At 38.8% G+C, this 27,753-nt stretch overlaps 1 protein-coding gene across 17 annotated transcripts in view; it reads right to left on the reverse strand.

Moving 5' to 3' along the window:
• PTPN13 (protein tyrosine phosphatase non-receptor type 13) overlaps nucleotides 1–27,753 on the reverse strand; it is a 234,606-nt gene that overhangs the window by 153,493 nt on the left and 53,360 nt on the right. For all 17 annotated transcript variants that reach the window (XM_075544059.1, XM_075544061.1, XM_075544052.1 and 14 more), the window contains exon 3: nucleotides 8,238–8,416. In XM_075544059.1, the coding sequence (XP_075400174.1) occupies nucleotides 8,238–8,416 (179 nt within the window). The remainder of the gene's footprint in view (nucleotides 1–8,237; nucleotides 8,417–27,753) is intronic.

Raw genomic sequence — 27,753 nt, forward strand, 5'->3', positions numbered from 1 at the left:
TATAGAAATATACTTTCCTTTTTAAACATATTTGAAATTCCTTCACATTGGCTAAGTTAAGGACACTGTCAGTAGAATTACCATTTGCTCCTTGGGGATGATTTTTAATGTTCCTTAAGTAAAGGGCAATGATGTCTCTAATGTGTACCAGAGGCATATAAAAACAATGGTTATATGAATGGGTTTTGAGCTTGTACTCAATTGTGCTAGTCTAAGCGCTATTAGTTCTTATGACATGGCCTTTCTGGACAGCTGCCTTCTGAAGAGGTCACTGATGATATGGGTACTATAGCAAATTGTGGTGAAAAAATCAGATGGCTCTCGGCGATCAGAAAGAGGAGCTTCTGGGGTCTCAAAAAGGCTTGTCTTAAAACAAGCAGTCATTTAAAGTGATAGTGAAGACCACACTAGCCTGTGTAATCCAAAGTTGTAAATAATAAAAACCCAAACTGGAAGAGTGAATGTTATTAGAGCTTAAATTCTGAGCACACAGTTTACAAAAGACTTTGAATGACAATGAAAGCCCAAAATGCATTTGCAGAATTCCACTTGGTTGAAGCCTCTGGTGAATGCCTTCTGACCAATGACCGGGAGGTGAGCAGCCTTCTTATCAAACAGATTACTTTGGAAAGTGGATTAATGCATATGCTGTCAGTGCCAAACCATGGTGACCCTATGCACAACAGAATAAAACATGGCATGGTCCTGGGCCATCCTCGCAACTGTTCCTATGACTTTCATTTTTTTATTACCTTTTCAGCTGGCTTTTCTGTTTTATTTTGTTAATGTTACTGGGTTTTTGTTTTAGTGTTTTTCTCTAAATGACATTCCAAATAAGCAAATCTATAGAGACCACAACTGGATTAATAGTTTCTTGGGGCTATGGAATGGAGGTTGGGGAAATTCAAGGAATTATAATAATGAGTATTAAAAAAGGAAAATGTTCTAAAATGTATTATACTGATGACTATATAACTCTTTTTAATATGTTGAAACTATTAAGCTGTATGATACATGAACTATGTTAAAAATGTTAAAATTGTAAAACTGTTTTCATAGCTTATACACAAGGAAATGCTTACATGTTCTCTTGACCTCCTGTCATTGCATGTATTCCCTGTATTATTAATTTTTGTCTGTAGCTCCACTATTATGAAAGTCAAAAGGGAGGTAAAGAAGATGTGACCCCAGGGGGCTGGCAGTAGGACTGAAGAGGAAAGAGCAAGGACAGAAAGCATTGGTAAGTGGGCTTGAGAGATTTGACAATTAGATGGACACATGGATAAATATTATAAATATTCAGAAGGGTCGCAGGGAGGAGACAAGTCAGTCAGGATGCAGTATAGCACCGATGAAACAGAGAACTTTCCTCTAGTTCCTTAATGCTTCCTCCCCGCTACCACCCATCATGACCCCAAGTCTGCAAGAGCTGGAAACACAGGGAATCCAGGACTGATAAACCCCTCAGGCCCAATACTGAGAGTAGCCATACCAATATGGGAAGAGGAAGGTGGGGGCGGGGTGGGCAGAAAGGAGGAATCAATCATAATGATCTACATATAATCCCCTCCCAGAAGGATGGACAACAGAAAAGTGGGTGAAGGGAGACATCGATCAGTGTAAGACATGAAAAAATAATAATTTATAAATTATCAAGGGTTCATGAGGGAGGCAGGGTGAGGAAGGGAGGGAAGGGGAAAAAATGAGATGCTGATACCAAGGGTTCAAGTAGAAAGAAAATGTTTTGAGAATGATGATGGCAACCAATGTGCAAATGTGCTTGACACAGTGGATGGATGTGTGGATTGTGATAAGAGTTGTATGAGCCCCCAATAAATGATTTAAAAATATATATTATAAATATGTAAATTATGTGGCTTAATAAAACTTGGGGGAAGGAATTATACATAAAATTTGACACAGAAAAGGGGGGCTTTAAGGAAACTAATATTATTCATGGGAAATGGAAATACTTCTGTTTTCACAGCTAAAATATTCTACACTATAACATCTGTAAGGGTGAAAACCCCGACTGTCCTATTTAGCACGTGATCCCAGGGCAGACCTGCACTTCACAAAGAAGAGTGAGAGTATTTTGGGAGTGCTCACTGTACAAATGGTACTCGTTTAAGCTTGTTACATATATTATCTTTTCAACAACCTTATTAGATTAATTACTATTATGGCTTCATTACAAATAAGACACTTGGGACATAAAATAGTTAAGAAAATGGTCTACAGTAATATATATATTTTCAGTTGCAAAGCTTGAATTCTACACAAAGTACATATTTGATATTCCGTTGAGAAATCAAGTAACATAATGATAAAATAGTCATCACTGAAAAAATTTACAGAACATTTTGTTCCTCTATATCCATTCTCTAAGAAGATAATGAAAGACTTTTGAGTCTGACTTATTAACCACAGATAAGCCTTGGTGACATGGTGGGTTAGATTGCTGGTTCAAACCCAGCAGTGCTGTGTAGAAAAAATGAGGTTGTCTGTTCTTACAAAAAATTATAATCTAAGATGAAATTGCATTTCCCATAATTAGTCTTGGATACCCTATGAAGCAGTTCGGCTCTGTCCTACAGAATTATTATAAGGCATAATTGATTCCCCAACCAAAACAAAATGAAACTCGGTCGCATAGAGTTGGCCTGGATTCACAGTGACCCTATAGGACAAGGTTGGGCTGCTTCTTTCGGGGTTCTGAGCCTATAAGTCTTTATGGGAACAGAAAGCTTCATCTTTCTCTATGGAGCTGTGGTGGCTTCGAACTGTTGACCTTGCAGTTAACAGTACAGTGCACATCCCACTGTACCTTCAAAGCTCCTTTGACTTGATAACAGTGAAGATATTAAACCATTTAAAAGGTGTTTTAATCCACCAAGTGAGTGATGTCTGAGAAGAAATAAGAGCCACTTTACATATGTTGCATTGTTCACTTTTACAATATTTCTTTGAAGTTGTGTTTAGTATCAATAAAACACAAATATCTTTGGGTAAAACAATTTCCTAAAGTAACTCCACTCAAAAAATTTTCTTTGTTAACCCTCTATAACAAAACTTTATCATGTACTAGAATCCCTTTAGGATTTTGATAGAATAGAATTCTAGGTCCTATCTTCAGAGTTTCCAATTCAATAGGTCTGGGGGGGGGGCTCATGAATCTGTGTTTCCAGTGTGGGAATTGCGCCCGACCTGAGCCTACCACACCTAGACAAAGCACTGGGGGAGTGCAGTGGAACAACAAGGGAATGGAGTGGCAAGGTCCCCAGGGAATGCTGAAGGTGGTCTCTGGGGCCAGGGCGTGGGACCCCAACAGACTGGACTCGAAAACACTCCCAAAGAGCAACACATGATCCTTGAACTAACTACAAGCTTTTCTTTCTTATTTGTGTTTTGTTTTGTTCTTTGTCAGTGTTTTGTTGTTGTTTTGTTGTATATTGTTGCTTGGTTTTGCTCTGTCTTTTTTTGTGCATGTTATGATCTCTGCAGGTCTGTATAAATAAGATAGGCTGGGTGAACAATCTGGAGGAAAAACAATGGGATGACCGTTCTGGGGGGAAATGGGATAGGGGGAGGTGGGGGGTAAGGAAGTGGTGTTAACAAACCCAGGGACAAGGGAACAACAAGTGATCCAAATTGGTGGTGAGGTAGGTGTGGGAGACCTGGTAGGGCATGATCAAGGGTAATGTAACCAAGAGGTATTGCTGAAACCCAGGTGGGGACTGAGCATGTTAATGGGATAGGAGAAGAGTCAAGGGAAATAAGAGGAAAGAGCTAGGAGGCAAAGGGCAATTATAGAGGCCTAGACAAAGACATGTACATATGCAAATATATATGAGGATGGGGAAATAGATCTATGTACCTATATTTATAGGTTTAGTATTAAGGTGCGGAAGGACATTGGGCCTCCACTCAAGTACTCCCTCAATGCAAGAATACTTTCTTCTATTAAATTGGCATTCTATGATGCTCACCTGCCCGGCACAACCACGGATGACAAAGTGGGTGCACAAGCAAATGTGGCAAAGGAAGCTGATGGTGCCAGGCTATCAAAATGTATAGTGTCTGGGGAATTAAAGGCTTCAAGGTAAACAAGCAGCCATCTAGCTCAGAAGCAACAAAGCCGACATGGAAGAAGTACACCAGCCTGTGCGATCACGAGGTGTCTAAGGGAGCAGGTATAAGGCATCATCAGAACAAAAAAATCTTACCATAGTGAATGAAGGGGGAAGTGCAAAGTAGAGACCCAAAGCCCATTTGCTGGCCAGTGGAGATCCCCTTGCAGAGGGGTCTAGGGGAGATGAGTCAGTCAGGGTGCGATATAGCACCGATGAAGAATATAGTTTTCCCCTCATTCCTAAATGCTTCCTTTCCCCCTCCCCCACACCCACCCCACCCACCCCACCCCCCGCCCTCATGGTCCAAATTCTACCTTGCAAGTCTAGCTAGACCAGAGGATGTACACTGGTGCAGATAGGAGCTGGAGGCACAGGGAATCCAGGGTGGATGATACCTTCAGGACCACGGGTGTGAGGGGCGATACTGGGAGTGTAGAGGGAGAGTGGGTTGGAAAGAGGGAACTGATTACAAGGATCTACATGTGACCTCCTCCCTGGGGGATGAACAACAGAAAAGTGGGTAAAGGGAGACATCGGACAGGGCAAGATATGACAAAATAATAATTTATACATCATCAAGGGGGAGCGGGGAGGGAGGGGGAAAAAAGAAGACTCGATGAAAAGGTCTTAAATGGAGAACAAATGCTTTGAAAATGATGAAGGGCAACAAATGTACAGATGTGCATTACAGAATTGATGTATGTATGGATTGTGATAAGGGTTGTATGAGCCCCTAATAAAACATTAAAAAAATTTTTTTAAAGAATCTGTGTTTCTAAAACGTTCAGTTGCTGAGGCTACTGATCAGGGAGCTACACTTTGTAATGAACATATGGGGCCTAATAGTAGTAGTTTCCTCTATCTTGAATTTGCTAGTCTAGTAAGCAAGTAATTACAAGACAGGATAGCATGCTCTTCAAGAGGGGTACACAGAGAGTGTAATAGGATCAGACAATGCTTTTCATCTGCAGTAAAAATTAGTCAGGCAATGAGGATTTGGGTCTGTGGACGAAATGGCATGAGAGGGTGTGGAAAGAACATTCTTGGTTGAAATAAAAGACTGTACAAAAGGCTGAGAAGAAAGAAAGCATTGACACACCAAAGATATTGAAATAAATTGAGAGTAAGAGCAGCTCAAAATTTGGAAGGGAAAAAGAAAGATTGCTCAAACACAAGGCAGACTTGGTAAGACTTTGGAGCCTTGCTACAGAGTCTAATGTTCATTCCAAGAAAAGAGAACTTACACAGGAAACTTAAACAAGATCATTTAAGCATTTTCAAATACGCATTAACTGATTTTAAAAAGTAGACTAAACAAGTTAGAGAGAACCCACAGATATTATTAGAAAGTACTGGCATCACAGCATTTGTGAGGGACTGAAGATGAGTTTCACATCTCTTGAGTTGGAAATGCCTATGGCACATTACAATGAAGATAACTTGTCAGCAATTGCATCTATGAGTTCAGAGCTCTGTATTAGAGGTGAATACATTTGAAAATTGTCAACATATAATCAATCAGTGAGTTTTAGATTTTTAAAACAAGATTGGGTAAAATCTATGAGCCCTCTCTCCAGAAAAAATATGTGTATGCACATATTTTGAATTTTCAATGGTCTCATATAGCTATATGTGTGGCTTTCAAGGGTCTCAGGGAACTTGGCTTCAGATTCTTTGACATATAAATTTGGTGTATAGCAAGAGGTGTTCACAGCCCATTCTTTTTAAAATCATTTTATTGGGAGCTCTTACAAATGTAACAAGTCATAGTTGTTAGATCATGTATGACAATACAATTGCAGCCACCATCAGTTTCAACACATTTCATTCTTCTTGAACTCCTTGAAATCAGCTCCCCTTTCTCCCCTTTTCCCCCCACCCTATCCCCAGGAGCCTTTGTTGTTATGTTATATATGTTATAAATTATTATTAATATTATTATTATCAAAGTCTGACCCCGTCCAATATATCCATTCACCTACAATTTTGTTATTAATTCCCCTTGAATAGGATTATATAGTCATCATTGCAGTCAGCTTCCCCCCCTACCCACTTCCCGTACCCTCAGGGAATCATTACTCCCATTACTATTTCTGAAGGGTTATCTATCTTGGTTTGCATCAAATGCTCTTAGTTATACACATGGACATATTCATGTCTAACTAGGTTAATGAGGTAAGACAAGAACCCTAACAGGGAGGGGAGGAAATAAAAGAACTAGAGGATGGTTATGTGTTTCACCAGTGCTACACCGCATCCTGGACTAAATATCCCTTTTGCATGGCCCTTCTGGGGGAGACTGACTAATTATCTTTCAAGTGGGTTTTGGGCCTCCACTCTGTCCATGCTCCTTCACCTCTATAAGATTGCTTGTTTTTGTTTTTTTGAACTACGATATCTAACCTATTTCTGCCAACACCTCATGATCACACAGGCTGGTGTGCTTCTTCCATATGGGCTTTGTTGAATCTATGCTAGATGGCCACTTGTTTGTCTCTAAGTCTTTAAGATCCCAAACACTACATCTTTCAATAGCTAGGCACTATCTGCTTTCTTCACCACATTTGCTTATACACCCATTTTGTCTTCAGCAATCGTGTTGGGAAGGTGAGTATCATACAGTGGCAAAGTATTAGAACAAACTGCTCTTGTATTGAGGTCAGATTTGATTAAAGATCAAAAGTCCACTGCTTTCTTGTTGTATTTACATATATGTATATATGCATGGACAAATATATCTGTATTCATATACTTACAAATATACATATCTATGCTTTTCCCTTTAATGAATTTTTTGTTGTGAATTAGGTTTTGAACTTTGCATTCAATAGTTCAAGCCACTTTATCAACTCCACCTTAATAATCTATCCCATCTCTCCCTCTTATTAATTAATTCTGAATTCTCCAAAGTTTCATGTCTAATTATCTATAGCCTGCTACACTGCATAATAGCATCTGTCCAATTTTTTTCCCCTCATAGCCTCTATGAAGTTTGATTTTCTTAAATCAATGGCGGCATCATTCTACTCAGATTGGCTATTTCTATGAGAACTATCTCCATTCCTTCATTGTCCCATCAAATGAAATGCCAAACTTTGGACAACCATCAGTTCTGCTTCTACTGTGTCTCCTTTACCCACTTCTATATTCATAAGGCACTACACTATTTTCAGTTATCTGTCCCACATGATTAAACACTCCAATTAGATTCCCACACAATCTTTTATCTCCAGTTATAGTCTCAGTCTCATGTAAATACATAATCAGGAGAGATGAAAGATTGGATGGGAATCTAATTGAAGTGTGTTAAAATCAACTTGACTGCAGTTCCAAGCAGTGGGCTTGGGTGGTTATCTATTCAGCTTCTGAAATTACTAATCACATCCCATTACTTTCCTCAAAATCTGACTGATCCCCACGGCCTCTTGGATGAAAGTCTCACGTTGTGGTATCTAAGCTTTCCTCATTTGGACCTATACCCCCAGGTCCGCATGCTAGTCTGAAACCATTCCCCAATCACTACGGACAATTTATTATGTTTTATTATTGGACAAACTGAAAATGTCAACTGAAATGCCCTTTCTATCTATTTTAAATAATATAAAGACTACTCATTCTTCAAAGCCCAAAGCAAATGCTACCTTCTTTTTGGTATGTTTCAACACAAAATTTAATTGTAAATCTTCTAGGCTTGAAAACAGTTCATTTCTTTCTGGCATATGCTAGAGATCTATGTATTAAACACTGAATAATTATAGAGCGTAACAAATATGTTGATCAGGAATAATTTCTTATTATTTTTTTTGTATTCCCATAAGGAGCACGCAGTTTTATCCACAGCAGATATCCAATAATTGTAAATGTTTCATACACAGCAGACATTCGATAAATATTTGTAAATATCAGTAACAGCTCATATTCTTCATATGGATCCGGGAGCATTCATAAAACTCTCTTATAACTCATAAGTCAAATAAATGTGAGTGCTTTGGAATACATGATCCTGTTAGAATAATTTTTCCCCTGACGCTTGAGGTAAGGTAGCCTTTTCTTTCCTTTTCCTTATCCCAGTAAAAAACCAACAGAGAAAGACTTAACGGTTACCTTTTCAACATCTGAAAGAGAAGTTAGTGAATGGTTCTGAAGAACTTCTGGGGCAGTGAATGCTCGGAGATCCTGACTGGAAATATTCTCATCTGTAAAAGACACACTACCCGATGGCAGCAACAGCAGCGACCATGGAGAGATAATGAAGCTCAGGGCAGCAGGGTCAGCCAAGCTCACTGGTCCATAGCCACATGGAACAAAAAGAAAAACAAACGAACACAATTGAGTAAAATTACAATCAAAGGGACGGGAGAGCACTTACATGCACATCCCAACCTCCTCATGTGGCTCATCCTGCGTTTACTTTCACCAAATATGTTGTGCTTTGTTTTTCTTATTAGTTTTATTTATTGTTAAATGTTGTTCTGTATATGAAATCTGGGACAGGTAAATCTGTAGAGACAGTAACTGAATTAATGGTTCCCTGGGTGTATGGAAAAGGAGAGGTTGGGGGACGGGGAGAGGAATGGGGAGCTACTAACGATGAATGAAGAAAATGTTCTAAAACTGATTGTGGTGGCGATTGTACAACTCTTCTTGGTGTGATTAAGCTATTGAATTGTACTACATGTGAGTTATTATTAATTAGTATGTCATTTATTTTATATATAATATTATGTATATATTGTTGGGGGGGGAGTAAAGGGGAGCGGACTTCATATGTGTATTCTACTGCTACTCCTGCCAAAATTAGTGGTAATAATACCTGCATTCAGCTTACTCTTCCAAATTCTGATGACAGATCTTATAAACTAACTAGACACTTCTTAATCTTAGTCGTAAGAAATAAACTTGCATCACAGTAGCACATAGATATGGATAAGGGTCAGTGGTTCTGAAACTCTTTGTGGATCAAGAATTCCTTCGAGAAGTTGGTAAAAACTATTGGTCCTTCTTTCCATAAAATCACCCATCAATATAGAGCTTGTATACAGTTCAGAGGTCCCGTAGTTCATCTATGAGCCTCGGGTTGAGATTTCCTGATTTAGACAGCAGTGTTTTAAAGGGATAGAAATTAATCCTCTTCCTAATTCATAAAAATTTGAATTAGTAAGGTTTCTAGCTATAGTAAAAATTTCGTTCTTTGCTTCAAAATATATATTTTGTCTGAATTTGAATTATGGCTTACTGAATTTGCTTATTCTGTACTATAATGTCAGGCAACTTGTTCTATACTATTAAATCTGATTATTGAAAACAACTTTTATCAGAACAGAATCTCTGACTTTTAACCTCTAGCTATGGGCAAGATCATCAGAATTTGACTTTTATCTATGTATCTATCTATCTATCTATCTATCTATCTATCTATCTATCTATCTATCTGCATATACATTACAAACAGTTAAAATTAGTTCCTTCCTCAATGATTAAAATGCCAAATATGTGTTCCCTGGCATTTTTAGAAATGTCTTTCTAATAAGTCTGTCAAGGAAGAAAAGGGGTTTGGTTGCATTTTTCAATCTGTCAGCACATCGCAGTTGTGCATTAAAGCTGAGTGACAGACCACTGAACCTCACATTCTTAACCAACCACACACGAGGCTGCTGAAAGCAGGGCTCACAAATTTTTCTGGCAAAATACATTTCAGTGACTGTTCACATTTGATAATCCTAGGCATATTGTTGCCTTTCACAGACACTTTCCAAGTTTCCCATGAAAAACTTCTACGTACTTCGCAAACAACCACAGAATCCAGCTAGAAAAGAACTCAAACGAGGCAGGACAGTGCTTTTCCTGCAAAGGGTATTATTCAAAACCTTGAGATTTCACATATCTGAAAGATTACAAAATGAGGTCTAAAGTCAATTAAGAAATACCAGTATATCGATAAGGAAGCTAATGCTTTGATAAGTGGTGTGAGATGATATTCTCCTGCAACTACATGGGGTAGTGGGAGGAAGACCCTGTCCAAAAGTGAGCACACGGTTACTCCACAGGTAAAGCCAACAGACTGCCCTGTCAGATTAGGTGTAGAGTGAAAGAAATAAAAGTGTCAAGATGATACAAGGTTTTGGCTTCAGGAATGAGAATCACTAAAGTAAATTCAATAATGTAAGCGATAGAGAACATGACTTGCTCATTTTTGTAGGTTTCAACTCTTCACCTCTGACCACAGATTAAAACTACTGCCTCCCCAACATTCAGTGTCACAGTCAGGAAACCAAAAGATGTATCTCATTGGGCAAGCAGGTTGCACACGACTGCCTTAAAGTGTTAAAGAGCAAAGATGCCATTTTGAAGACGAAGGTGTGTCTGGTCCAAGTCTCATATTTTCAATCACGTGTTAAAGTTGGACAATGAGTTGACAAAGAACTGATGCCTTAGAATTAGGTTAGTGGCAAGGAATATTATCTACACCCAGGACCACGGGAAGAACAAACAAATCTGTACTGGAAGACAGACAAGCAGAACTCCTTAGATGTAAAGACGGTGAAACTTCATCTCATGTACTTTGGGTATGTCGTCAGGAGGGCCCAGTCCCAGAGAAAGACATCATGCTCAATAAAGGAGAGGATCCATGAAAAAGAGGAAACCACTCAACGAATGAGATGCACTGACAGTGAGCCCAACAATGAGTTCACTCCTGGAGACCAGAGTGAGCATGGCGCAGGATCAGGCCCTGTTTCACTCTGGGGTGCACAGGGTGACTGTTGGTCAGCACAGACTCCATGGTGCCTAACAACAACCGCTGCACTGAGCAGGAACTATTGGAGATGCAAGCAATCTATCATTCGCTCTGAGCTTATTAAGAGCGGCATTTACTTACTCGCACCACGAAGGTCAATAAAACCACTACCACTCTCGCAAGAATTGTTATCTGTCAGCGTTTGCCTCTTAATGCAGGATATTTTCGGTTGCAGCTATTACTACCACTGAATGTCTATAATACGCCATTATTTGCTCTATCACTTGCCAAGAGTTGTGCTGAGGTCACATACATTCATAAATGAATGGAACCCCAAGAGAGTCGTGTAAGGTATCTAAAAAAGAAACATAACACTGTAAACATAATGTTTACAATACAACAAAATTACTTCAACTATAAAGAAGTTGGAAAATTAATTTTTTAAATTATGTGGGCATTTCAGGATGAGTAAGATTTCACTACAGTCAAGGAAAAGATTCCAGAGGAAGGATACAACCAAAGTAAATGCATGAGGTTAGGAAATTATTGTTTGCTTAAGGAACAGCAAGAGTTTGAGGCTGAGGATCGGTGGGGTACAGCTGGAAACATACTATGAGTCATACTGTTATGAAAACACAGAGAAAATACCAATGGTTTGTCTTCAAATGACTTTTAAATGTCTTACATGAAAAGAAACACAACTGTCACACTAATCTACAATATTGTCAAATTTCACACACACACACACACACAGTTAATTATTAAATTCTGGAGAAAACATAATCGAACCACAAAATATTTTTTCATATCATTGTAAAGGGTGAGTGAAAACCTACAAGTGAAAAAACTCAAACTTGTGGATTGAGTCAGCCTTTAATTCACTTGTCTAACTAAAGCAGATGCTTCAACCAATTTCCAAGACAAGAATATATTAAATGAGATTTCTTACAAAAGAAAATTCTTTACAAGAGTTTTTGCTACCTAATTATACATAAGAATACCATTTTGTGGAGGAATAAATCTTGTCATTTGGGCAAATCTTCTTCACGGCACCTCTTTAAATCTTGTCTTTAAACTCAGTGTCGTCGTCAGTTCTAACACATAGTGACTGTGTGGTGCAGGGGAGCACGGCCCCTGTGAGTTTCTAAGACTGTAGCTCTTTACTGAAGTAAAAAGTCCTTCTGTGGCTGGTGGTTCAACTACTGACTGTGTAGCTAGCAGGCCAATGCATAACTCGACACCACCACGGCTCCACGGTCCCCCTTTTACAGTCTTAAGAAAGGAAAATACGTTGTCTTGAGGAGAAAGGTGTGCCTGACACAGGCCATGGTATCTTCAATTCCTCACCCGCTTGTGACTGCTGGACGGCGACTAAGGAGGAAGAACCGATGTAATTGAATTACATTTGCTAGTGAAGAGTAAGGGAAGCACCAGGGCTGCCAGAAGGACACACAGATCTGTCCTGGAAGACGAATGGCCAGAATGCTCCTTAGAAGCACAGATTGTGAGATTGTATCTCATGTAATAAGGACCTGTTATCAGGAGACTAATACCAAGAAAAAGACACTGCAAAGCAGTGAATTATTTAACATGGCTCTTCTAGTCGTAGCCTTTTCAATCCCACCCAATGATGTTCGTTTTTCTGATGGATTTGGATAAGAATTACATGATTTGGCTAGGAGTGATTCTGCAGAGTTAACTGTGATTTTTATCCTGCTGTATTTAAAATTAGCCACCTCAGAAACAATAGTGGGGATTGATCTCATGACCAGCGAGAGAGAATGCCAAGAGAAGAGCACATACTTTTGGCCCCACAATCCCTCAAGAGTAAAACTGCTTGATCCTGGAGACAGCTTTGACACCGGAAGAAGGGTAAAGGTGCAGCAACAGCAGGGCCAGGAGCCGGAGCATGAAACAGAGTGGTGGTCTTCCCAGCCCACTGAGCAAATAAAACTGAGTGCTTCTGAGCAGGAGGCTGGCTTGTGAAGTAGTGGGTCTCTGGGCACTTAATTGGGGTAGCTGGAGCTGAGTGCTTTTGAGAGAGTAGCATGCCATTTGGGCACTTATTGGCAGCCTTAAAAGGGCTTTCTTTGTTACATTGCCCGAGCCATGCAGTCTAAAAGCTCGAGAGAGGCCTGCCTGTGGACACACTAAAGAAAAGACTGGACAACTGAATGTTGAGCATTGCTCGAGGATTGTAATCTGTTAACATCCCTAATAAACCGCATAATCAGTGTTACCTGTGAGTTCTATGGGGCCACTGTAACAAATGATAGGACCCAGCAGAAAAGTAGAGTGCTGTGGGAGTGACAACTGGTGTCAGAATTGGTTTAAAAAAAAAAATTGAAGTGTGAAGGCAGGTCTGACCTTAGTCTCCTAGGACTCAGCCTTGAGCAGCTGATGCTGCTGATGGTGATTCTCCTTCCTCCTTAGGAAGTCAGCGAGAGTGGGATACCGCCTCTGTGACTTCATGCTGCAGAAAATGGAGCAGGGATAGAGACCGTGCAACCTGGGGGCTGTATAAGGCCCATGAAAGCAACTACCAGCTAGCATCACATGCCTCATCAAAGAGCAACAGTCACTATAGTATAAAACAAAACAATCAGTCAAAAAAGCCTCACTGCCACTGAGTTTGTGCTGACTCATAGCAACCGCACACGGCAGGGTGGAACTGCCGGTACGTTTCTGAGATGTTTACGGGAGTAGAAAGCCCTGTTTTTCTCTCATGGAGCCGGTGGCGGTTTCAATCTGCTGACCTTGCAGATCACAGTCCAACATGTAATCACTATCCCACCAGGGCACCCTGCCACCGTAATGGGGCTGAGTTAACTAAGCGCTCAACTAGCATGGCCTTTGAATGATGTAAGGAATATCCAACTTAGCCGTAAAAACCTTGCCCTATCTGTGAAATTAAGGATCACTAAAAAAGAGGAAGGCCCTCGATGAGATGGCTTGACAGTGACTGCAAAAATGTGCTCGAATCTAACAGCAAGTCTGAGGACGGTGCAGGAGGAGGCGAGGTGTCATTCGGCTGTGCATGAGTCGGAACATAAGCTTGTTTTGCCACAACACTCACTATTCAGATTTTGATCATCATTTTGATTGCGCTTCTCACAAAACGATGCTATTTGGGCATTCAATTATAAAGAAAAGGAAGGGTTTCCTTCTATTTTAAACAACAGGAATGGACTTATTTAATAGGTGAGGACCTTGGATCTTCAATTTGTCCTCTACTCTTTATCCTCTTTTCTTTTTTTCTTTTTCATGTATGATTTAAAATAGTTGTCAATTAAAAAAACTACAAAATTACAAAACTGCTGACTTTGGGGAGAAACCACACAGATCTTCTTTTCTCTTAAGCTACTGAATGTTTTTCATGTGGATTCTGGACACTGAGGTCACAAGATTCTACACATTTTCGTTTGTTTGTGTTTAAAGTTTCCCAGGAATTCTGATGGTCACACCAGTTTTCTCACTTGCCTAGCATGCCTCCTTAATAATGCCATTTTATCAGGTAACATATTGCTTCTTGGCCTCACAAGAATGAATTTTTTCAAAGAAGCTTTTGAAGTCTTTTGAATCCACTGATACTTAATCCATTATTCAGTGGAAGTACAACTTTCTTCAAAGCTTACTACCCATTCACTGTTAAGTGTCTTGTTTGTCTAGTCAGACCTTATTGCTTCTAAGGCGACAGTAAGACACTTTACAGGAGCTAAGTGGTTCAAGTCCACCAGCCCCGCTGAGGGAGGAAACGGTAGCAATCTGCTTCTGTAGAGATTGCAGTCTTGTAAACTCAGAGGGGCATTTCTCCTGTGTCCTATACAGTCACCATATACAGTACAAAGCTCCTAGATGGGAATGATTTCTTTATGGCATGCCAAGTTTCACAAATAACTGTTTTATCCACATTATAACTAAGCCATTCAATCAGAAAGGCCAAATGACTAATATACCGAAACTGAGAAGAGAGACCTAATTAGATCTCCTCTGTGTATAAAAGGGCGCTTGTTAAATGACACTCAACCTGGGATGACACTGTGTGTACATTTGGATATAAATTGTCTAAGTCATCTCAAAAATTTAACTTTGATTTTTCTATTTTGTTCCGAAGGCTATACCGGAACTTCCTCCACTTCAACACTTTGTGCAAATCCAGTCTATATCTATACTATACTTGAGCAAGCTTGGGTGAGCAGCTTTGACTCCTTCAACCTTGTCTGATAATATGAATGAATGTGCTTCTAAGCACACAAACAGTATCTAGGAAGAGATCATGGATTCACTCAAATGTTTGTTTCTCACCGCTGCAACCCAATACCACTGAGTTGGGTTTTTTCCTGACTTCATAAACCCTGTGCGACCACAACTAGCTCACACAGGTTCACAAAGCTGTAAGTCTTTATGGAAGTAGACAGCCCCCTCACTTTTTATCATTTCGAACTAATAGGTTTGAACTGATGACACTGTAGTTAGCAGCATAAGGCTTAATCCACTTTGCTACCAGCACTCCTTTAATTTCCCAAAGAGGATCCAAAATCTGAGAGCAAAAATAGTCTATATAAAAAATAGTCTATATAAGCAATTTACATTTTAGGATATAAACTTTTTGAAAATAAGTTTGCTGCAATGTGATGAAGAAAGCTGACGGTGCCCAGCTATCTAAAGATATAACATTTAGGGTCTTAAAGGCATGAAGATAAACAAGCGGTCATGTAGGTGAGAACAAAAAAGCCCACATGGAAGAGGCATACCAGCCTGTGTGATCTGAGGTGTCGATGGGATCAGGTATCAGGCATCAAAGACCCAGAGCAAAAGATCATAATGTGAATGAGGGGGAGTGCAGAGTGGAAGCCTAAAGCCCATCTGTAGGCAATTGGACATCCCCTTCCAGAGGGGTTCATGGGGAGAAGATGGACCAGTCAGGGTGCAGTATAGCACCGATGAAACATACAGTTTTCTTCTGGTTCTGTAATGCTTCTCCCTCCCCACCCCCACCCTCGCCCCCCACTAGCACTACCTTACACATCTGGCTAGACCAGAGCATGTACATGGGTACAGATAAGAGCTGGGAATACAGGACACATAAATTCCTCAGGACCAATATTGACAGTAACCATACCAGGAGGGTAAGGGGAAAATAAGGGGAGAAAGAAGGAACCAATCACAATGACTTATCTATAATCCTCTGCCAGGGGGATGGACAACAGACAAGGGGGTAAAGGGAGACATCAGACAGTGAAAGACATGGAAAAATAATAACAATGTATAATTATCAAGGGCTCATGAGGGAGGGAGGGGAAAAAGACTGGAGCTGAAACCAAGGGCTCAAGTAGAAAGAACATGCTTTGAAAATGATGATGGCAACATATGTACAAATGTGCTTGACACAATGGATGGATGAATTGTGATAAAGAATTTTGCAGAAAAGTGATTTTTAAAGCACACTAATTTCATCTGACAATTTGAACATCTTTGTGAAGGAATTGCAAAAATGCTAATGATGAATGGCAATATGCATTTAAAAGCTTGGTTTTATTTTATCTTAAGTTTATCTAAGAGATTTCAGAACTAGTGCTAAGCTTCTTAATGAGTGAACATTTCTGTTGTTACCTAATAACTTCATGATAGCTTCTGTAGAGCACATAGTTGTCACATATTTTATGTAAGGAAATATTAATTAAGCAATTATAGAAATATTTTATGGTAAGGGCCCTTTATAAATATTTTCCCACATGCACAAAATTATTTCAAGTTAAATGAGATCTTGCTCTTCTACCTCTGCTATTTCATATATATGAAATATAGTGTCAACACTATAAAACAAAGTAACACCAACACATAGTTTCCAAGGCTGTAATCTCTTTGAAAGCCGCATGCCATATCTTTATCCTGCAAAGAAGCTACTAGGTGTGAACTACCCACCTTTCAGTTAGTAGCCACGTACTTTAACTACCACCAAACCAGGGTTTCCCTACATGGAAAACTCAGAGAACAGAAAGACCACACACTTTTTAACATGAACTCAACGACTTCATTGTACTTGAAGGGCCTGGAATTCATATCCCAAACAAATACAAACCCAGTAATAGCAAGGACAATTGGAAGTTATTTCATTTATGCAGAATTAAATGAAAAGGTCAATGATGACTAATGCAACTTTCAGTTGCCAAAGAAGCCATATGGTGTAGTGGCTTATAAGATGGTCTGCTTGCCCCAAAGGCAGTTCATCTCTACCAGTCTATTCGACAGGAAAAGGATGCGGTATTCTGCTCTCATGAACATTTACAGGTGTAGAAACTCAAAGGTTAGTTCTGTCCTGTCCCATATGGTCACTAAGAGTCAGAATCCACTGAATGGCATTGGGTTAAAGGAAGAAAATGCATAGCTTTCCAAGGAGGAGCTGGCTTTAATAACAACAGTACTTATAGCCATATATTTATCAGGTTAATAAAAATATTTTTCTGATCACTAATACCTTTCAGTCTGCTCTTCAGAATTTTAAAGAAGTTTCCTTTGCAAGAAAAAAAGAGGAGAAAAGAATTGTTTGAATGGTAAACTGCTCTGTTTTAAAGATAATGTTAGGACACATGTCTTGTGAAAACATTAACCATAATTGATACTCATTGCCCCAAGAAAGTTTTAAAAAATCCTAACTTCTTACTACATGACATAAAGTATACAAGTATGTATTTGGGTCTCTGCTTTCATGGTTTTTGCATGTATACATGGGAGTAGATATGCTGGATTATATGGTAGTCCAATGTTTCGATTTTGAGGAACCACCAAACTATTGTCCACGGTGGCTGTACCATCTTCATCCCCACCAGCAATGGATAGGGGTTCCTATGTCCCCACATCCTTGCCAACAATTGTAATTTTCCTTTTTTTCTGATGATAGCCATCTTAGTGGAGGTAAAACCTCATTGTGGTTTTGATTTGTCTTCTCCAATGACTAATGACATTGGGCATCTTTTAATGTGTCTCTTGTCCCTTTATCTTCTTTGAAGAAATGTCTATTCCCCCCAACTATCATGATCCCAATTCTACCTTGCAAACCTGGTTAGACCAGAGGATGCACAGCAGTACAGTTGGGATCTGGAAACACAGGGAATCTAGGACAGATGAACCCCTCAGGACCAACGGTGAGAGTGGCGATACTGGGAAGGAAGGGGGGCTCGAAAGAGGGAACCGATCTCGGGGATCTACATATAACCTCCTCTCTGGGGGATGGGCAACTGGAAAGTGGGTGAAGGGAGATGCCAGGCAGTGTAAGATAAGATATAATAATTTATAAATTATTAAGGGTTTATGAGGGAGGGGGGAGCAGAGAGGGAGGGGCAGGGAAAAAAGGAAAATGAGTTGATTCCAGGAACCCAAGTGGAAGACGAATTTTGAGAATGATGAGGGCAACGAATGTATAAGGGTGCTTTACTCAATTGATGTATGTATGGATTGTGATAAGAGTTGTATGAGCCCCAATAAAATGATTTTTAAAAAAGGAAAGAAAAGAGTTATCATCATGCAATCATCTCAAGGTCTTGCACTTCTAGAACTGCATTCCCTCTTGCTGTGCCGTCTTTGGAATGAATATTAATACATACTGCATATTAATATGTTGATATTACACTGATAGACTATATAGTTGCATACATTTAATTATAATTTAAATGTAAATTTATTTAAATATCCATGTATATATTATAAATTATATATATTATGAATTATATACATGTGTTCAGTCTTTTAAAAATAACCTTTAACCCTTTACATGGATAAAGTGCCAGGAAAGTGTTGCATAAGTATGTTACAGGATTACTTTAAGCCATTTAATTTATGCTCATAAATAACTATAATGATGGTAGCTTGGCAAAGTATGATGAGTAACTAACTACATGCTTAAATGTCACCATATGATCACATTTAGATATCAGACTTTTGGCAATCTTAAAATGCATGGCTTTCTCCCTTCAATACACTGATTATAAAAAAAGCAAAAAAGAGATGAACATATTTTAAAATATGGTATATCTATACAATGGAATATTATAAAGCCATAAAGAAAATGAAATTATGATACATGTTATCATATATGTGTAAAATTTGATACATGTTATCCTGTTATCGTGTATAGGTAAAATTCTGATACCTGTTATCATGTTATTATGTATATGTGTAACATGATCTTAAAAAATGCCAAGCTAACTTAAATAACTCTGCTACAAAAGGTCAAGTATTACATTGTAGGAAATACCTAGTATAGGTAAATGCATGGAAACAAAATTTATTAGTGGTTCACAGGGCCTGAAGGTCCCGCTTGTTGCTGTTATTTCCAGGTGCCACCGAGTTGGTTCTGATTCAGAGCACCCCTACAGACAACAAGACACTGCCCAGACCCGGGCCAGTCTCACGACTGCTGTTAGGCTAGGGCCCATTGTTGCAGCCACTGTGTCAATCCATCTTGTCAAGGATTTTCCTCTTTTTTGATCACCTTCTTCTTGACGAAGCATGATGGCCTGTTCCAGACACTGGTCTCTTCTGCTAATATGACCTAAGTGTGCAAGAGCAAGTCTTGTCATCCTTACTTCTAAGGCGCATTCTGGCTGAAGCTTTTCAATACAGATTTGTTTGATCTTCTAGCAATCCATAGTACTTTCAATATCCTTTTCCAACACCATAATTCAGGGCAGCAATTCTTCTGTAGTATTCTTTATTCAAAGTCCAATTATAACATGCATATAAAGTGATTGAAAGTATTTTGACTTGGGTCAGGCCCTCCCTTGGTTTTCAAATTGACATCCTTGCTCTTTAATACTTTAAAGAGCTCTTGTATGGCAGATTTACCTATAGCAATGCATCCTTTGCTCTCATGACTTCTGCTTCTATGATCATCAATTGCAAAGCCAAGGACAAAATCCTTAACAACTTCGACCTTTTTTCTGTTTATCACAGTGTTACCTATTGGTCTAGTTATGAGAATTTGAAAGTGCTTCTAGTTCTCTTCAGTTCAGGAAGCAAGGTTGTTAATAAGGTTTCTTCCGATCCAGATGCTGCATGCATCTTGGATTATTTGTCTACATACAGATTGATTAAGTTTGTTGAAAAGAATTCAACCCTGATGTACACCTTTCTTGATCCACGTACAGGTTCCATAGGAGCACAATGAAGTGTTCTGGAATTCCCACTGTTCTCAATGCGGTCCTTCATTTGTTTTAATCCAGTCAAACGTCTTTGCATAGTTAGTAAAATACAAGTCAACATCTTTCGGGATTCTCTGTTTTCAGCCAAGATCCATCTGGCATCATCAACAATATCCCTCGTGCCCTATACTCTTCTGAATCCGGCTTGAATTTTTGGCACCTCTCAGTTATTGAATGATCTTTAGCAAAATTTGACTTGCATTTGATATTAATGATGTTGTTTGATAATTTCCCCCATCCTCTTGGGTTCTCATTCTTTAGACTAGGCACAAATATGAATCCCTTCCAGTTGGTTGGCCCCTAGGTATTGTACATGATTTGTACTCAATGACTAACCTAACGTTTGTTGGTTCACACCTACCTGTCGTGAATTGTTTTTGTTTTTTAAGTGTGGTGATGTGCTTCTGAAAAAATGATAGGTTGGAATCCCCATGAGTCAGTCCTATTCTGTAACACTTGGGGCTGCCATGCATGAGAATGGACTGAATAGTAACAGGTGATCAGAGGCTGGGGAAAAATATTGCTTAAGAGGTACTAACCTTCTACATGCTGTAGTGGAAACATTAGAAATTAAGAACAAATAGTGGTGAAAAGCTAGAAACAGATAATGGTAATTACTGCATAATTATTATCAATGAAGTGTATGCTTAATTACAGTCAAAATGGAGTCACGAATAAGCTGGCAGAGGCCATTCAGCTGCAGGCGCAGAGCCGTGCCTAAATCAAAGGAACTTGTTTCTTTCAGTTCCTCTGGGAGTGGTTCTGATAGTAGACAAACAGCTAAAGAGGAAAGAGCAAGTTATTCCAGAAAAGCCTGTAAAGAAGCAAAAGACTGTGGAGGTGTAAGAGCCTGTCATCCTCTAAGCAGAGCAGCAGCAGAGAGGGGAAAATTAGGCATGTCAGGGTTTGAGATTTTAAAAGCAAAGTCCTGACTGATACAATGAAACCAGGAAGAAAAGGCATGCCTTTAAGCCCTGAGCAGTGGAGCTAGCTACAGCAACAGATTTCTTACAATGACTTGACGGAGAAAGAAATCAGAGCCAAGTAAAACCTGAACTACTCTAGTCATTTTAACCTGTCTTTTTACATTGACATTCATTTTCTAACCATTCTATAGCTGAATTTCAAAACAATTTACAAGATGAATACCTTTTTAAATTGTTTATTATTAAAAATATTCTGAATAGGGGAAAAATAATTAAATACCAAATTTTTGTTACCCTTTATAAAGCTTACTTGCATAAAGTAGCTTAATCTCATAATCATAATGCTGAGCAAAAGATGTCAAGAACAAAAGGGTTCACATTGTATTTTCTGTGTATTAAAAATGGGCCACACTAATCTGGGTAATATAAATCATAATCATCATCACCCTAAGTACCCAGGAATGGACTATGAGGGAGTGTGAAGGAGGGAATGGTCTTTAAATGGGTGGGTCTATGCGAACCTTTATCCAGGCAGTACTCTTAATTAATAAGATTCTTTGTTATATAATATATTCCCCAAAATTTAAATCCTATAAGAATAAAAATTAAAACATCAAGTGAGCAAAATGAGATTTCTCAGTAAAATTGGGGCTATAAAATATGACCTCCAGCCAATTTTTCTCCTAAATGTCTTTAAATTTATAAAATGGTCTGTTTGTAACATCTGGAGTCAAAATAATTTCATATCAAAAGTGTCCCAAGTGCGTGTTTGTAAGAGGAGGGTTGGCTTATTACTAAGTGCTACATATATTTCTTAATTCATATTATTTTGAGAATCTAGATATTATTTTCATGCTTTATAGCTTGTTTCCAGAGAACAAATGTGGTAAGTTTATCTGCTTCAAACACATTTAACTTGAAGGACCTGTCAATTCTGACTTTATGAATGCAGGGCAAGATGCAGCACGTTCAAGACAACAGACACACCTTCCCCACCAACAAAATTATGGTTGTAGACATTTAAGAATGTATTATGAAGAGAGTGGTTGGCATGTGGTCTTTTTAAAGCGGCATACACATGAGAAAGCTTTGGGTAAAAAATTTAATCCATAAAAACTTTCTATACTACCTCTAACTGAACAAACAAGAAGTAACTTTAAGGTCCAGTGCTGGGCATCCTTCTCATGTGTTCAGTTACTTCACATTTCTTCTCTCTCTCTCTCTCTCTCTCTCTCTCTCTCTCTCTCTGTCTGTCTGTCTGTCTGTCTGTCTCTCATGACTCTATCTCTTTTAAGGCTATTTGACTGTGGTATATGTAATTAGAAAGTTACCATTTTCCTGAACAGAATAGAAATCTTAGACTGTATTAAGTCCTGTCACCTCAAAAACAAACTCAAACTCACTGCCATTGCGTTGACTCTGACTCATACTTACCTTACAGGATGGGACAGAACTACACCTGAGAGTTTCTGAGGACGTAACTCTCTACGGGAGTAGGTCTTGTCTTTCTCCGGAGGAGTGACTGGTGATTTGGAACTGCTGACCCTACCGTTAGCAGTCCAACACGTTACCACTACACCACTAGGGCTCCTATGCCAAATCAGACTCGTGGTGACACTAGGCACAGAGGGGAAATGCCCACAGGGCTTTCAAGGCAATAAACCTGTACAAAAGCAAAGGAACACGTCTTTCCCCTGCAGAGCTGAACCACCAACCTTTCAGTTCACAACAAAGTGCTTAAGCACCGAGCCACCAAGACTCCTTACTTTGCTTACGTTATTAAATACAATCATTTAAAATTTGATGTCAATAATGTTTTAAACAGTTATACTTACTTATATTTCTTCTCATTATTGACTATTTTGTTTTGCATTGTTTGTTTTTCTTTTTTCTGGATTAGATATTTTTATTCTAAAATGTCCATTAGTAATTCCTTCAATGAGAGTTTTGGGTTTTTTTTAATGGTAGCTACTCTTAACCTTTGTATGAAAAATGTTTTAATCATAATCCTAAGCCACAGTTTATCAAAGTATTAAATTCTAACTGCACAAACTACTACAGTAGTCACAAGCTTTCTCTAAATTTAAAATGTCATTAGTGTAACTGAGGGAGATCGACAAGAATTTCAACTCCTATGAATAGTCACAGTCTCAGAAATCCATGGGCAGTTCTACCCTGTTCTGTAAGCTCACTATGAATTAAAATCTACTCAATGACAATGAGCCTTTTGGAGTGTAACTAAAGAGCTATATAAAATTACATAACTAATTTTGATTTAAAATTTTTAGTCACTTACTTAAATTTTAAGTGTGTTTGTAACAACTTGGGCATGTGAATCTACTTTTCCATCTGTACGGTAATCTGAATTGAGAGCATACTGTAAGTACAAAATAAACCAAATTTTAAAAATCAAAGTCCTCCCAACTGGACCAATAGTTAATATCATGATATACAGAGAAAAGACTGGAGTTATAGAAAATGTCAGCTTGCCTGAGTTGACAATCATTGCGCACAGAAGCAACAATCGAGAAACCATATGATGTGTTGCATTGGGCAAATCTGCTGCCCAGGACCTCAAAAATGTCCCAGATCAAGGAAGTCACTTTGAGGACTAATGTGTGCCTGACCCTGGCATTTTCGATCACCCCATGTGCGTGTGAAAGTGGGACACTGAATTGTAAAGAGTGCTGAAGAAACCATGCCGATGAATTAGAGTGCTCGCTGCGGCAGAGTGAAACTGTTTAACGTGGCTCTTCTACCCAAGTCTCTGTAACTCCTACCAAATAGTGGGATGGGACTATGTATATATGTATATACTAATAGAGGACATTCACCAGTTTGCTTTACTCCCCTTCTGACAACAGGAATGAGCCTTCTTTGATGCAACAATAGAAACAAGGAGCAGAACCATTTGAAAAAGCACATCCGAGATCTCTGTGGGAAGTCGCGGAGTCCACTATGACCAGGTGCACTAGAGCACCTTCTCCTTATCTGGCCTGCGACTGCGCAACTGAGAGACAGAGGGACACACAGGTGGGCTGGCTTTCTGGCCAAAGGAGGCAAAAGCTCAGAGGCTGAGGACTGGAAAGAGACTTGGCTGGCTGCTGGCTGAGGAGCTGTGTTGTTGTAGAACAATGATTCTATTTTTATGGCTTGCTGATCCTAACTAGTAACCTATTAACTTCCCTAAGAAGTCTCCTTAATTGTGAGTATTGTCTGTGATTTCTGTGTGGCCAATGGAATGAATTGTTGAACCAAGCATAGAAACAGAGTGCCATGGGCTGAATGGTTGGCGTCAGAATAAGTTAAAAGGGTAGAACATGGACGCATGTCTGATCTCTGCCTTGGGGAAATATGGAAATCAGAGGATGTCAGATATGCCCGCCTCCATTGTTGTATATTGCACTGTCAAAGAATCTTGAAGACATCATGGACTGCCAGAATAAACAAATCTGATTTGGAGATTGTATGGCCAGAAGGATGGTGGAGACTTCATCTCACATACATTGAATGTGTTATCAGGAGGACCAGTCTTTGAAGAAGGGCATCATGCTCAGTGAAGTTGAACATCGGTGAAGAGGAAAGCTCTAGATGAGATGGATAGGGACAGAGGCTGCAACAATGGGCTCAAGCCTGACAGCCATTTTAAGACTGGCTGGTAGCGTCTCATTCTGCTGTATGTTGGGTCACTATGTGTTAAATATTATGAGCGGATGGAGCCTGAAAACAACCAACAAAATATACAGTAGATTTCAAATATTTCATATTTTTAAAGTTTGTAGCATCTTATTAATGCTTTTTAATATTGATTAAACAATGAAACAAGATGTTTATACATTAAATTAAATATGTGAGTTATAACACATTTCTATTATCAAGTGATGCTCAATGTTGAGTTATATTCTTTGAATTTTTTCCATTTTTAAAATAATTATGAATTATTCTCTAGTCATTTTAAGATTATTCTATCAAATTCTCATTCTACTATAGGTATTAGAAATCCTATCAAGCTTATTTTTTTCTATGTAGGTAATTCATCTTTCTTTTTAGTTTTACATTTTCTTCTTGCCTATTATATTTTGTACTTTCTTTTTTTAAATTTTATTATGGGCTCATACAACTCTTTTTACAATCCATGCATACACCATTTGTCCAGCACATTTGTACATATGTTGCCATCATCATTCTCAAGACACCTGCTTTCTACTTGAGCCCTTGGTATCAGCTCCTCATTTTCCCCTCCTTCCCCACTCCCCCTGAACCCTTGATAATTTATAAATAATTATTATTTTATCATATCTTATACCATCTGATGTCTTCCTCACCAAGTTCTCTGCTGTCTGTCCTCCAGGGAGGAGGTTACATGTAGACCTTGTCATCTCTTTCCAATTTCTCCTTCCCCCTCCCCCACCTTCCCAATATCGCTACTCTCACCACTGTTCCTGAGGGGCTCATCTCTCCTGGATTCCCTGTATTTCCAGTTTCTATTCATGCCAGTGTACATCCTCTGGTCCAGCCGGATATGTAAGGTATAATTGGGATCATGATGAGGGGGGGGGGCGAAGAATTCAAGAACTAGAGTAAAATTGTATGTTTCATCGTTGCTACACTACACTCTGACTGGTCCGTCACCTCCCCACAGCCCTTCTGCAAAGGAATGTCCAATTTCCACCAGATGGGCCGTGGGTCCCCACTCTGCACTCCCACTCATTCACAATGCTACAATTTTTTTTTTTGTCTTTGATGCCTGATACCTGGTACCTTCCATGCCTTGTCATCTCACAGGGTGGTGTGCATTTTCCATGTGGGCTTTGTTGTGTCTCAGTTAGATGGCCCCTTGTGTATCTTCCAGCCTATGGGACCGCAGATTCTATATATTTTGACAACTGGGCACCACCAGCTTTCTTCACTGCACTTTCCCTTGCACCCATTTTGTCTTCAGCGTTTGCATTGGGGTAGGCTGGTGTGCTTCTTCCTTGTGGGCTTTGTTGTGCGCCTGATTATCTTCAAGCCTTTAAGACCCCTGATGCTATATCATTTGATAGCCGGGCACCATCAGCTTTGTTTGCAAATATTTTGTACTTTCAATCTCAAATTTTTATTTTATTTATTTTGACTGTGACTTAATTTCGAGAAGCTAAAGATTTCTATTTTTTCATTAATTCCCTAAAATTATTAACTATCAGAGCTTCATTAGTTATTTTCCTATCCATTCTCTCTAGTCTCCTTTTGGAACTCAGATGAATGTGGATCGAGTTCATTTGATCTTCTGCGAACGTGAAACTCCTTCACAGTCTTAATATCCTCCAGGTGGCATCGTCATCACTACTCCTTAATTTATTTATTTTCTCTTTAGTTATGTTGTTTTACATATTAAAGTTATAAGTTACTATATATAAAATTTCTAGAAATTGTATATAAAATCTTTTCATTCTGCCAATTTTTTGTATTTTCGATGTTCTGAACTCTTCTTATGTTTGTTTCTTCCTTCATACATTTATTTCGATGTAATTTAATGATTCCTTTGAAGTGATCACTGAAATCCATTGTTTGTTTTGGTTTGGTTTTGTTTTGAAATGGAGAATCTAATTCTGCAGCAGTTTGCTCTACAAGATGGAACATGAACCTCTGGCTAAGGAAGTTAGGAGCAGCTTTGCAATGGAAAATCTTTTTAAAACATAGTGTTTCAAATTAATAGTGAAAAAGATGAGTTTGAAACAAACTCATATATTTAAAGGCCACAAACAGATATCCTCACACAGGACTGCATCCGTAAAAGCATTATCCTAATCAAGATAATGAACTTATCCATCACCTCCAAATATTTCCTTATGTACTTCTGTAATCCTTGCTTCTTCTCCTGCACCACCTATACCAAGCAACCACAGATCTGCTTTGTCACTACAGCTTGGTTTGTATTTTCAGATTAGAATCGTCAGTAGGTATGATTTCTTATCTACCCTCTTCATTCAACTTAATTATTTTGAAATGACTCCATGCTATTGCATGATTAGTCAACTCTTTATGGCTATTTAGGATTCTATTACATGGATAGGCTACAATTTACTAATCCATTCCTATGCTGACAGTGATGTGGCTGGCTTCTAGCTAGCAAAACTGCCATGAACTTCTATGTGAAAGTCTTTGAATGGACACAGCTTCCGGTTTTTGTTGTTGTTTTGTTTTTTAAACTACCTAGATCCATAGAGTAGGTACATGTTTCGCTTTTTAAGAAACTGCTACCCTTTCCAAACTATCATAATGTACCCTTCTAAATTAGGGAAGTTTAAGAGAAGAAGCACTGTGTTTGAAGTAGGATGTTGGCACAGAAGATTGCATATAGAATGAACTGGTAAAAGAATGACCATTTCAGTCCTAGGAGAAATACAACAGGATGTCCCTTAGAAGCAAGGATAAGGAAGCTTCAGCTAATTTACTTTGGACTTGTCAGTAGGAAAGACAAATTGCTTCAAAAAAAAAAAAAACAAAGGCATCTTTGGTAGATGACCAGTGAAAAATGAGGGAAACACTCTTCCTGACAACTAAGGATGTTGAATTGTTTGCATGTTTCTGGTGTTCTTACTTGAAATCTGAACTGTATACAACTTATTTGGTTAGATGTTCAAATCCTTTGTCCATCTTTTTACTGGGTTGTTTCTTTGGGTAATATTGAGATTTGATAAGTTTTTATATATTCTGGCGGAAAGTCCTTTATTAGTTAGGAGGTTTGCAAATATTGTCTCTCAGACCTTTGGCTT

Source organism: Tenrec ecaudatus, chromosome 3 (genome assembly GCF_050624435.1).
Source record: "Tenrec ecaudatus isolate mTenEca1 chromosome 3, mTenEca1.hap1, whole genome shotgun sequence".
NCBI classification, from domain to species: domain Eukaryota; kingdom Metazoa; phylum Chordata; class Mammalia; order Afrosoricida; family Tenrecidae; genus Tenrec; species Tenrec ecaudatus.